Source organism: Phyllobates terribilis, unplaced genomic scaffold, assembly GCF_046119375.1.
Source record: "Phyllobates terribilis strain yellow unplaced genomic scaffold, ASM4611937v1 Scaffold_1__5_contigs__length_1240528914, whole genome shotgun sequence".
Classification (NCBI taxonomy): Eukaryota; Metazoa; Chordata; class Amphibia; order Anura; family Dendrobatidae; genus Phyllobates; species Phyllobates terribilis.
Genome location: NW_027362761.1, coordinates 415,199,388 through 415,213,270, shown reverse-complemented (window position 1 = coordinate 415,213,270; position 13,883 = coordinate 415,199,388). Strand labels below are relative to the sequence as shown.

Below are 13,883 nucleotides of genomic sequence, written 5' to 3'. Positions count from 1 at the left end.
ATACCATCTTCAGTGAAATGGACACCTGGTTACAGAACATACTGTAACTTTGCTGTTGTTATTGTTATTATAATTATTGCTATTGTTGTAACCAGTTTAAAAATGCTTCAGTCCAGGAGCACTGAATTGAACTAGGGGGGAATGCGGCACCCTGCTGTTCACAGGTACCACAGGACCCAAAAGGGTGCATGGATGGACTTCTCCACAAGAGGCCCTCTTTACAAACAAACACCTCCACCCTTCCACCTCATACCACCAGAGGGAGCCCGTTAGGGATATATATATATGGAGGGTGGAGCCAGGCAGTCAGAGTTAGTTGTTCAGAGAGTGTGCTGCCACTGAGAGCAGTGAAGACGCAGCATGTCTGCTGCTGCTGTATTGAGGGCCCCGAGTGTGGCCGGAGGCAAAGAGGAGAGAGGAGTTGAGGGGGCAGAGGAGCATCATAGGCTCGCCCCAAGACACGAACCGGACACCAGGTCCGCGCCTACAGGGTCCTTTATACCCAGTAGGGATCAACGGCATACAAGGAGGACTACAAGTCCCTGGTCGACCTGAAGCTAAACCCTTGACAGGACTAGGAACCATGAAGGCCCCGGCGTCCTGGGATAGTGGTTGCCAGAAAAAAGTCCTACTACCAAGCGACAGGTGAAGGAACAGCACGACACAGAAGCTAGGCCCAGTTGCAGGCTGGCCAGGAGCTTAGAGAGAGGGAGACATGGACCAGGAGGCCTTATGCCCGCTCACTTGGGAGAAGTCCTGAAGTGCACCTATCCTACTGAGTACCCTGGACCGTACCTGACATCCGCACCAGTAAAGGTACTGAAGTGAATCCCCTGTCTCTGTCAGTTACTCCTGCTGCGCCATCTCTCCTGCACTACAAGCCCCAGCATCACCACCATCTGCACCTACACTGCCCCGGGGGCCCGCTCTGCCTGTGGGGAGCAGGAACATCCCAGCTGCCATCCCATCACCCCCGGAGGTCTGCAGCAGCGCCGGTAACCATTACCGGAAACCACAGGTGGCGTCACGAGACAAACTGTATACTAAAACCCCTTTTTAAAGAGAGACCCAGAGTACGGGCCCGGGAGTCGACTGCCGTGACCTCCTAAACAAGGTAAAAGGCTCGGGTACCGAGTCCCCTATATTCCCCCTGGGTGACACACATACCTCTAATTTAGGATTTACCATTCTACCACTGATGACATTTTTTTTATTGATTAACAACATCTAGATTTTGCTGTCTCGGCATCTAGATCTTGTTTTTTTTTTAAATATTACTGTTACTTCCCAAGTTTACGAAAGGCAAGAAACACATGTAATGTTATAATCTTCAAAATGTATCTTCTGAGAACGTCTCTCTTTAGAGTCTTTCCATGCCCCTCGGATCAGGGCATATTTTAACATTTCAGAGTCCTCTCACTACCTCAAGCATAAGGTAATTTCTTCCAAAAACTTTAAAGCTATTAAAAGGGTTATTCTCATCTTCATAGATGGATATTGCTAGTTAGTGCTTGTAAAAACAACCACTTTTGCAATTTACTACATATTAAACTTTGCAGCATTTCTTTTAGAGTACTTTTATTTTGTTTGCAGCTCATTGCCTAGGAGACCGACCACTGCTGCTGTCTAGTTTGTAAGCACTACGCTGAAGATGAGCAGAATTAGGTAACATTGCACTGCCAGCTTCAACACAATACTTATAAGCTCAATTAAAAAGACCCCCAGAAGAAGTAGAGTCGAAATATGTGTCAGGATCTGAGGTAGAGGTCGATGTGGTGACATATTCTATTTTTGATTTTAGATATGACTGACTATAATGCATCTTTATCTCTTTACTATTGATTTAATTTTGTGTATTACATTGAACCAAATTTCTATAGATTTATCTTTCAGAATTGCATTGTAATTAACTGTGGATATACATACAGTGCTGGCCAAAAGTATTAGCACCCCTGCAATTCTGTCAGATAATACTCAGTTTCTTCCAGAAAATCATTGCAATCACAAATTCTTTGGTCTTATTATCTTCATTTAATTTGCTTGCAAGGAAAAAACACAAAAGAGAATGAAGCAAAAATCAAATCATTGATCATTTCACACAAAACTCCAAAAATGGGCCAGACAAAAGTATTGGCACCCTCAGCCTAATACTTGGTTGCACAACCTTTAGCCAAAATAACTGCGAACAACTGCTTCCGGTAACCATCAATGAGTTTCTTACAATGCTCTGCTGGAATTGTAGACCATTCTTCTTTGGCAAACTGCTCCAGGTCCCTGATATTTGAAGGGTGCCTTCTCCAAACTGCCATTTTGAGATCTCTCCACAGGGGTTCTATGGGATTCAGGTCTGGACTCATTGCTGGCCACCTTAGAAGTCTCCAGTGCTTTCTCTCAAACCATTTTATAGTGCTTTTGGAAGTGTATTTTGGGTCATTGTCCTGCTGGAAGACCCATGACCTCTGAGGGAGACCCAGCTTTCTCACACTGGGCCCTACATTATGCTGCAAAATTTGTTGGTAGTCTTCAGACTTCATAATGCCATGCACACGGTCAAGCAGTCCAGTGCCAGAGGCAGCAAAGCAACCCCAAAACATCAGGGAACCTCCGCCATGTTTGACTGTAGGGATCGTGTTCTTTTCTTTGAATGCCTCTTTTTTTTCCCTGTACACTCTATGTTGATGCTTTTTCCCAAAAAGCTCTACTTTTGTCTCATCTGACCAGAGAAAATTCTTCCAAAACGTTTTAGGCTTTCTCAGGTAAGTTTTTTATGTCTCGAGGTAAGAAGTGGGGTCTTCCTGGGTATCCTACCATACAGTCCCTTTTCATTCAGACGTCGACGGATAGTACGGGTTGACACTGTTGTACCCTCGGACTGCAGGGCAGCTTGAACTTGTTTGGATGTTAATCGAGGTTCTTTATCCACCATCCGCACAATCTTGCGTTGAAATCTCTCGTCAATTTTTGTTTTCTGTCCATATCTAGGGAGGTGCCATGGGCTTTAAACTTCTTGAATACACTGCGCACGGAAGACACAGGAACATTCAGGTCTTTGGAGATGGACTTGTAGCCTTGAGATTGCTCATGCTTCCTCACAATTTGGTTTCTCAAGTCCTCAGACAGTTCTTTGGTCTTCTTTCTTTTCTCCATGCTCAATGTGGTACACACAAGGACACAGGACAGAGGTTGAGTCAACTTTAATCCTTGTTAACTGGCTGCAAGTGTGATTTAGTTATTGCCAACACCTGTTAGGTGCCACAGGTAAGTTACAGGTGCTGTTAATTACACGAATAAGAGAAGTATCACATGATTTTTCAAACAGTGCCAATACTTTTGTCCACCCCCTTTTTTAGGTTTGGTGTGGAATTATATCCAATTTGGCTTTAGGACAATTCTTTTTGTGTTTCATTGAAGACAAATTAAATGAAGATAATAATACCAAAGAATTTGTGATTGCAATCATTTTCAGGAAGAAACTGAGTATTATCTGACAGAATTGCAGGGGTGCCAATACTTTTGGCCAGCACTGTATGTGCATATACATAGTGTACCTATTATCATGATTTCTTGGTAGTATTCTGCCATCTGGTGGCTACCCTTTGTATTGTCTTATCTTCATTATTTTGAGTCTCTCATTGGCCTCCCCTTGCTTTCATAGCTTCTTGATTTTAATTATTAACTTTTAATTTTCTATTTTCATTATGAAGTTGTGTACCTTAATAAAACGTTTATTGTTTATATACATTTCATTGATTTCTGATTATTACAGAATCACACTTATAGGATATTTTAGGCTTGTTCTGTGTGTTCTCATTTATATTGAAATAACTTTTTGGATTTTAGGCTGCTTTCAATTGAAAAGAGCTTGAACTTGCAAAAACTGCTCATGTTTGCTGTCTAGTAGCGGTGGTTTGTTTCCAAGGCAATGGCTGAAAATGTTAATAAGCGGTAAATGGCAAAATTGCTTGTATTTACATGGAAGTATCCAACAAAACCATTTTTTTCTGATGAAAGTAACCTTTTAACATGTTCATGAATTGCATGGTGGATCTTTCAAATGGATTCAATTCCAATGCAAAATGTTTTTCAGTGCTGCTTAGGAAAATACCCTACTGTGTAAGTTCCTATACAGACTGCCGGCCAGTATTGGTCCCCAAGATCTTCTGATCAGGTGATTTGGGGTCTTGCTCAAGGAAAGCCAAGTTCCTAACCACTCGTAACAAGAGATTCTGATGCTGTTGTTGAGTACATTTGTTAGCTAACACTCAGGTACCTATGAGATCTTATCTCCATATTACCACCCAATAAAGTAGGGATGAGACAAACCTGAAATGGACCCCCTCTCTTCAGGACCTCCATAGTAACCACAAAGGCTGACTCTATGGCATGTATGATCTAGCATTACGCCTACCTCCACCACAGAAAACCTTCTTAAAGGGAACCTGTCATCATGATTTAATATATTAAAATAAAGGTATGGCCAAACTGACACTTATATACTGATTTCAATGGAATCTATCACCCCCTTGGACGTATCTATGCTATTAATATGGGCATACAGGTTCTAGAATACTTAAAATAGTCATACCTGTATGCCTTATATGTGCGGTCTTGTTCTTCAGAAATCATCTTTTAATTCTGCATTCTTTCAGGCTCTGGGGTGTGCGGTGCCTGGAAGGAAACTCTGCCTCCGGTCTTCATTTGTGTGCCTGTCACCTCCCATAGGGCCCTGTGACGTTTAGTGGTTGTCCCGCGCCTGCACCCTGCAAGAAGTCAATACCCATAGAAGGGCGGAAAAGTAACATGGAATATCACAACTGCAGAGCGCAGGCACCTTGTTCTTCAGAAAATAATGATTTCTGCAGAACAAGACCGCAAATATGAGGCATACAGGTAAGACTATTTTAAGTATTCTAGAACCTGTATGCCCATATTAATAACTTAGGCACGTCCAAGGGGGTGACAGATTCCCTTTAATAGATACAGTACAGACCAAAAGTTTGGACACACCTTCTCATTTAAAGATTTTTCTGTATTTTCATGACTTTGAAAATTGTACATTCACACTGAAGGCATCAAAACTATGAATTAACACATGTGGAATTATATACTTAACAAAAAAGTGTGAAACTACTGAAAGTATGTCTTATATTCTAGGTTCTTCAAAGTAGCCACCTTTTGCTTTGATGACTGCTTTGCACAGTCATTTCCAGTGACTACCTCTTGAAGCTCATCAAGAGAATGCCAAGAGTGTGCAAAGCAGTCATCAAAGCAAAAGGTGGCTACTTTGAAGAACCTAGAATATAAGACATATTTTCAGTTGTTTCACACTTTTTTGTTAAGTATATAATTCCACGTGTTAATTCATAGTTTTGATGCCTTCAGTGTAAATATACAATTTTCAAAGTCATGAAAATACAGAAAAATCTTTAAATGAGAAGGTGTGTCCAAACTTTTGGTCTGTACTGTATATGGAAAGACAGATTATGGACGTCTTTGAAGATCAGTGATAGCAGTTTGAACTGGATACGTTGGGAAATAGGGACAATTGAAGGGATTTGCAGAAGTGAGAAGCAGAGGCTTAGGTAAGGTCTACTGTATGTCCATCTGTGTGGTTGGCTGTGGAGGACCAGTGAGTAAGACCAAAGGATGAAGTATGTGAGAAGAGTTTGGATGCTGCTGACTGGTGGGTGTCAGGGGGGGATGTTGAAGTCACCCGTGATGATGGTGGGAATGTCAGCAGAGAGAAAGTGTAGAAGCCAGGTGGAGAAATGGTCAATGAAGGGAGAGGTCGAGCCCAAGGGTCGTTATATGACAGCCTTATGGCGGTTGGAGGAAGTGTAGATTCGGACAGAATGCACTTCAAAACAACGGAGGATGAGGGAGGGTAGAGGTTGAAGGTGCAGTTGTTAGAAAGGAGAAGACCCACTCCTCCACCATGTCTATTGCCAGTGCGAGGAGTGTGGGTGAAGTGAAGGCCACTGTAACACAGAGCAGCAGGTTAGGCTGTGTCAGTGGGCATCAACCATGTTCCGGTGAGGCCCATGAAGGATAAATTGCAAGAGGTAAAAAGGTTGTGGATGATGTGGAGCTTATTGCAAATGTTTTTTTTAAAGATTTAAAGATTTTTCTGTATTTTCATGACTATGAAAATTGTACATTCAGACTGAAGGTGTCAAAACTATGAATTAACACATGTGGAATTATATACTTAACAAAAAAGTGTGAAACAACTGAAAATATGTCTTATATTCTAGGTTCTTCAAAATAGCCACCTTTTGCTTTGTCCTCATGTGAGCCAGTTTCTTTGTAGCGCTTGATGGTTTTTGTAACTGCACTTGGGGACACTTTCAAAGTTTGCCAAATTTTTCGGACTGACTGACCTTCATTTCACTACTTTTCTCTATCAGAGAAGTTCCTCACGCCTCCACTGGCTTCTCTCCGTTTGAGCTCCTATATGAACGGCATCCAAGAGGTCTCCTAGACATCTCCAAGGAAACCTGGGGGGCCGAGGTCACGCCCCTCCAGAGCATCATCGAACATGTCGCCCAGTTACAGGAAAGAATGTCAAAGGCGTAGGAAGTGAAGGCGAGGGTGTATAACCCGTCATCAAGACTAAGACAGTTCCAGTCTGAGAATCGCGTTCTTGTTCTCATTCCCACTGTGGAAAGTATGAGGTGGTGGAGAAACTCGGTGAAGTGAACTACAGAGTCCATCAGCCTGGCCGAAGAAAGCCACACCAGGTGTACCATGTAAACCTGCTCAAGCCGTGGCGAGATCGGGACCCGTTGGAACTTCTTGCCTGGGAACCACTCCCGAAGGCCAGGTTGAAGATGTCACGATAGCGGAGACCCTTTCGCCAGCCCAGAAGCAACAGTGTCGGGAACTGCTCCAGCAGAATCGGGACCTGTTCTCATTGTTGCCGGGGCATACCCAGGTAGTAGAACATGATGTGATAACAGAGCCACATGTAAGGGTGAACCTGAAGCCATACCGGATTCCTGAAACACGCCGGGAGGTGATCTCGGCTGAGGTGAAGAGGATGTTAGACCTCAGTGTGATAGAGGAGTCAAAGAGTGGATGGTCGAGCACAATCGTCCTTGTGCCAAAACCCAACGGAGAGTGGAGGTTTTGAAACGACTACCGCCGGCTGAATGAGGTGTCCATGTGCGACGCATACCCGATGCCACATGTCGACGAGCTCATCAAGAGACCGGGACCAGTGAGGTATATCACCACCCTTGACCTAACGAAGGGCTATTGGCAGATCCCCATGTCCTAGACGGTCAAGGAGAAGACGGCTTTCTCGACACCTGATGCGTGCTTTCAATACACTCAGGTGCCGTTCGGGCTACAGGGGCCCCCAGCCACCTTCCAGAGGGCTATGGATCAGATCCTAGCCCCATATTAGTATGCTGCAGCCTACTTTGACGACATTGTAGTCTTTAGCCCAAACTGGACTAGCCTTCTACCAAAACTAGAGCCCATTCTGGATGCTCTGAGGAAGGCGAGATTTACTATAAATCCAAAAAAATGTGCCAAAGGAAAACAGGAGGCCAAGTACTTGGGCTATGTTGTCGGGAGAGGCGAAATAAAGCCGCAAGTCAAGAAAGTGGAGGCAATCCAGACCTGGCCCCAACCGCTCTCCAAGAAGCAGGTGAAAACGTTCCTGGGTATGGTGGGATATTACCGGCAGTTTATCCCAAATTTTGCCATGATGCCATGATGGCCGCACCACTAATGGATCTCCTGAAAGGCACCAGATCAACTATGGTGAAATGGACGGAGGAAACAGAGACTGCATTTCAACAGTTGAAGCTAGCACTGTGTAAGCAGCCGGTCCTGGTCGCACCAGACTTTAAGAAAGAATTAGTGGTCCAGACGGACGCTTCAGAGGTTGGTCTAGGAGCCATACTCTCTCAAGAGATAAATGGGGAAGAACATCCCATTCTCTATCTGAGCCAGAAGCTTTCGTCTTGTGAGAAGAACTACGTAATAGTAGAAAAGGAGTGTTTAGCCATAAAGTGAGCCGTAGATACACTAAAATATTACCTACTAGGCCGGAAGTTTAAATTGGTGTCAGACCATGCCCTGTTGAGATGGTTGAGGGAGAAGAGGTGTAAAAATGCCAGGGTAACTAGATGGTTCCTAAGTCTCCAAGATTTTAACTTTCACGTGGAGCATAGGCACGGGAAGTTACACGGGAACGCGGATGCCTTCTCTAGAATTCCCTGCCTGGTATCGGAAGGTGGGGGATAATATGTGACAGATTCACTGGTGTGATGTACGAGGGGAAATATGTGTCACTCAGGTTGCTCTCCTGTGTGAACTGAAACATAGTAATTTTCTGCCAACATGTTACATGCTGGGGGTTAACTCTCTTAAAGGGTGTTGTTTTATGGGAATGGCAAAGCGGGTGGGAGGTCATTCCCCTACCTCCCCTCAGAGATGGCTGAGCAAGCTTAAAAGCTCAGCCACTATATTTTTTTTTTGTGGTTGTGGTTTGGAGAGGAAAGGTCTCCAGACTGGGAAAGCTTCAACTCAGGACGGAGCTGAAGGCTGGGTCTACAACCTGTGTGGGCGAATCCCACACTGATATGGACTGTGCTATAGTTTATCTTTTGTTTTGTTGTTTTGCTAGTAAGGCCGTGTTTATTTTGTTGAAGTTGCAGAGCTTTATGCCATATAATAAAGCCTGCAGAGAAAACCCAGGTTCCTGAGTCTACTTCCAGAAGCGGCCGAGCGAGTCATCTTGCCACAATAAATACTACTACTACTAATAATAAGATAAAACTTTGATTCTATCAAAATTACAGCAAGCAGCTCAGTAAGTGATACATCACTGGAATCAAGATCTCTGCCCATACATTACACTGCTCTCAGATGGGGTAGCAAAAACCTGGCGATAGATTTGCTTTAACAATACATAAAAAGAAATTATACTTACACTTCATTGGATAATGACATTGACCCCTTGACCATCCTCTATCACCATGAATATTAACCCAACTATCACCACGAAAGCCATGACCCTTCTATCACACAATGTATAACCCTATGATGTACTATATCTGATTCTCATATTGAGGGGAGGGGTCTTAGCTGATTTGGAGGCTTCCTTTAAAAGACTTCCACTTCAGCATCGGTAACCTCCACACTCACGGAGTATTTTCTTACTTGATCCCTTTTATTATTTATCTGCATTGGAGCATTAGATACAAACGGTTGCATTGCTGCACATCAGTGTGGACAGGGCCAGGGGCCAATACACAGCAATGAGAAGCTGCATGTGGCCTCTTTTATACTCACGGAACTGAAGTGCTCGAAGAACAATTAAAATAGCAGGTAAAGCACTTTGTGTCTTTTTTTTGTTTTTTATCGCCCAGGGGTCAGTCCCTTTTACAGAGATCGTCTTTGCATCAGGCAATGGAGAGATTTGTGATCATTTTGCAATAAATAACTCCAATAAAATAACTTTCTACACAGGCCAAATAAAATATAATAACTTTATTTCAATATACGGAGATAAAAAGGTTTCTTTTTTTTAATTTATAAAAAACGAGAAAGCACCAACAAAGCCACTGGTGTGTACACCTGGAAAAAGGATATAAAAATCCTAGAAATACGATATTGTATCCAGCTATTCAATGGTACATATAATACTATGACTCTAGCCATACGAAAAACCCAAATATATCTGTCAGAAGATAGCATTATATGCTAGATCACACATGAATGGGCAAAGGACGAGAAGGAGCAGTGCTGCATTGCTGGGTACATTACATGTATAGGATTTCTATCCCTTTTCCAGGTCGCCCACCACTAGCCTCATCTGTGCGGCAGTATATATATATATATATATATATATATATATATATATATATATATATACACACACACACACACAGGGTGGTCCAAAAGTAGGTGGCCAGTAAATAATAACATTTATTTTGATTTATATATAAAATTATATTTACTAACACAAGCACAACATTGACAATTACATTTTATTCTGAACAATAATACAAAAGCCCTTACATTTTATCAACGCAGGTGCTCAAACTGTTTTCCATTACAATTTGCACAGCTTTGAAGTCTGCCTCTTACGCTTCGACAAACTCTTTTGCACAAGTCTCTTTGGGTATTAATTTCTTGAAATGCATCTCTTATGTAATTTTTCAAATCACTGACACTTTTTGGTTTTCAACTATAAACTTTGTCCTTGAGTACTCCCCCAAAAGAAAAAATCCATTGGGGTCAAGTCTGGTGAACGTGCCGGCCAATCAAGTGGGCCTCTTTGGACAATCCATTTATTAGGAAATGTTTCATCAAGATACTTGCAGACTACTCTTGAATATTGTGGAGGGGCCCCATCTTGTTGGAAATAAAGGTCATTTGAATTACGCTGTTGCTGTAACTGGGGAACAACTTGATTCATTAGAATTTCAAGATACTTATCTCCTGTGACTGTTCCATCAAAAAATATTGGTCACCAAAACTTGAAATACCACCCCAAACATTGACACCAGGCTCATTTAGTTGTTGCTCTAATGTTAAATGCATGTTCTCATTATACCAGTAAATACAATTATGTCTGTTAATATGGCCGGATAACTTGAAAGAAGCTTCATCACTCCACATAATGTTATCTAAAATTACTGGATTTTCTTCAATTTCATTAAGCATAATCTCACTAAATTGCAGCCGCCTGTCTGGATCATCCTCCAATAAACCATGAATTAGACGTGGACGATAAGCTTTCCACCCAATAGATTTCAGGATTCGCATGATAGAAGCTCGTGAAATTCCCAATTCAAAAGAGGCTCTTCTGTGGACTTTTTTGGACAAATGTTTCAGCAACAAGTTGTTTATTATCTTCTGTACAGACTGTTTTGGGTCGATCAGTTTTTGGAGCATTAAGGATTGAGCCAGTGTCATTGAATTTGTCACGAATGCGGTAAATGGTTTGTCTCCTTGGGGCTTGAGTACCAAATGTTTCAACCCAATTTACTCTAACGGTTTCAGCATTTTGAGATTTCCAATACTCTGTTAAAATCCATTTTCTTTGATCTGTATTTAAATTATTTGCCATTATGTGTTATCTGAATTATCTGAAAAGAAAACAGATTTGGGGGAGATCTATCTGTGAAACTGGCTCAGTTGCCCTTAGCAACCAATCAGGTTCCACCTTTCATTTTCCAAAGAGTCTGTGAGGAATGAAAAGTGGAATCTGATTGGTTGCTAAGGGCAACTGAGCCAGTTTCACTTTACACCATGCTTGATAAATCTCCCCCTTCATAACCTTATTACACTTTCTGTCCACCTACTTTTGGACCACCCTGTATATTTAAAAAAAAAACTTTTATCTGACTATATTGAAATAAAGTTATATTCTATTTGGTCTGTGTAAATATGTTTTTTTTGGGGTTATCTATAGTTGTGCTTTTTAGCCTCTGCCCTATTTCCATGGTTATATCATGCCTCCACCATGAAGAATATGAGACAGCTATGTGTGTGAGGCCTCCCTGAGGACAAATCCATAGGAATCTGCGGCTGCTGTTAGAGCTTTGTTTACACTGATGATCCAGAACACAGTGCGAAGGATCCAAAGTCCGAGCTCCAGACACTGTAGCCGCACAGTCAGCTATAGCGCCACAGGAAACGACTTTCACCGCGTTTTGGGTCATGCGAGCCACCGTACTAGTATAAGTCGCGCTGACAGCTGACTGCCGATCACGTGACCTCTCCTGTCGCTCCACTTAGTTGAAGCAGGACCGGCGCGAAACGGAGCAGACAGGAACGAAGTGCTGAGCTTGTCACCATGGCGACAGCGGTGTTCAAGGAGACAGTGAGGTAGTCTGAGGGGAACGGATACCGTACTGCATGCTATAACGTTAACGGAGGGGGAGTGTGGAGTCTGCGGCGTTATCGGTGCGGCGTCACGTATATCCGTATCCCTGCGGTCCTGTACGTTATTCCCGTCTTCTTACATGCGTGTTGTCAGACAGTGATTGTAAATATAGGCAATTTTCTGATAATTAAAAATGTCAGCCGTCCCTGAGATAGTAAGGTGCTGTCACACTGCGCTCTGACACCCGTTTGTTGGTCCCGTCACCGCTTACCTATGAGCCCCCCGCAAAATGGGGTCCGGGCGTATGTGCCTATGGGGCCAGAGACTATACTGCACCAGCAGGGGGGCCGTGCGCTCCGCCATGTATCAGGGTGTATACGCCTCCTGCAGGCGGACAGGTGGCACCATTATAGTCTAAGGCCCCGTCAGCGTATACCCCAGAATCCCGTTTTGCGGGGTGTACGGACATAAGCTCAGAAGGGACCAATGAACAGGTGCCAGAACGCAGTGTGAAAGCACCCAAACACTTTTGGCGGTCTCCAAGGCAAAGTGTGTTGCTTTGGAGACTGACCACCACTGCTAGACGGAAAGCTGAGCAGCTATTACAGGTGCATTTCTATTGGGCTTGTAAGCATTTTTGTGAAGATGACCAGGATGGTTGAGTGCACAGTCACCTCCTAATCCCGGCCAGCTGCAGAGCAGTGGTTATAGGCTAACCAACAGAGGTGGTCGGTCTCCTAGGCAATGAGCTGTAAACAAGTGTTAATCTCAAGAACAGCTGCCAGTATCAGTAAGTGGTAAATTGCATTAGTGCTTGCTTTTACATGCACTATCTGACCATTTCAAATCTGGTAAAGCAGGAATAGCCCTTTAAGGGGGCAGGAGATTGTGATTAAGATTTACACACACAGAATCAGTGATTGTACCCAGGAACCGGCGATGCCCTCCTTGTACTTCAAGCTACTCCTTGCACTCTCAGTCCTGGATATTTTAGGGGGCAGACAGACGGACATATTTCTCATGCAAGGATTGCGTCACAGTGCACGGACTGACTGGCACCTCTTCTGAGCTGAGCCTGACAGCGTGATGTATTTCTATGCAGCTGTCACACTCGGGTCTGGAGAGCCAACGGTCAGTCTGAGGATTGCAATGAGATCCTCGCACCAGAAATACGGCTGTCTGTATGACCCCTTAAAGTAAAAGTTGTAGTCTGGACAGTCATTGGTAAATGGTCCAGTCCCCCCTGTTATCTGTAGTACACCCATGTCTCTTCATCCCGCAGCTCTGGATACAGGGCCACCTTCTGCCCCCCAACAGGCCTGCAGCTGCGCACTCTCTACAGTAGTCTTCTTTATTCTAGAGTATGTCACTCATTGTCTACTAACCCCTATCATCTACTTATTTGTCCTGAGTCCTAATCATGGAGAGCTGATAGGAGCCTTTAGGGCATGGGACATTATCAATACAGGACCACATCTACTCTTTTGAGACACTTCCATGATCATTCTAACCAAAATTCACTGGAGGTGCAGCGACTGTGAAGTCTGACATCGGCAGGCTCATTGGTTTGCACCTACTGTTCTCTCCTGCCATGTACCTGTGAGATAGGAACCGTTACCTATGTAATTTCTCATAGATTTTGTAATATGTGATGATCCGGGACATTTAATTTCCAGAATCAGGCTGATTTCAGTGACCTCTTTTAGCCATGTCTCCCACATGTTTACTAGGCTTCAGTTACATTTTTTGGGCATAATGTCCCTCAGGGCTGTACTGATCACACTCATGGAAGTGGAAGACCCAGACTAAATACAAAGTTTAGCTTGAACTGCGAGGTTCTGGACACTGATTTGTAATGTGGAGTAATACGTGACTCCGGAATTTGTGCTAGTTGCTGTCTCATTTCTTTTGCACTTCTTCCTTAAATGTTTTTTCATACAAACCTTTATAATAACAGATGTGTCAGGGACATAATTTTGTGGCATTTACTAATATGTATGTATTACAGATTCTCCTCCAGCACTTGTTAGTGCAG

The 13,883-nt window shown here is 43.3% G+C and overlaps 1 protein-coding gene across 9 annotated transcripts in view; it reads left to right on the top strand.

The window, feature by feature from the left end:
• Window positions 1-11,680: 11,680 nt before the first annotated feature.
• COMMD10 (COMM domain containing 10) overlaps window positions 11,681-13,883 on the top strand; it is a 470,400-nt gene continuing 468,197 nt past the window's right edge. For 5 of the 9 annotated variants that reach the window (XR_012320002.1, XR_012320001.1, XM_073677006.1 and 2 more), the window contains exon 1: window positions 11,681-11,850. Coding sequence is in view for 7 of the 9 variants with exons in the window: in XM_073677006.1 (XP_073533107.1) it covers window positions 11,819-11,850 (32 nt within the window). In the remaining 2 variants the exon portion in view is untranslated. The remainder of the gene's footprint in view (window positions 11,851-13,883) is intronic. The other 4 variants (XM_073676982.1, XM_073676993.1, XM_073676987.1 and 1 more) reach the window with 3 other exon arrangements.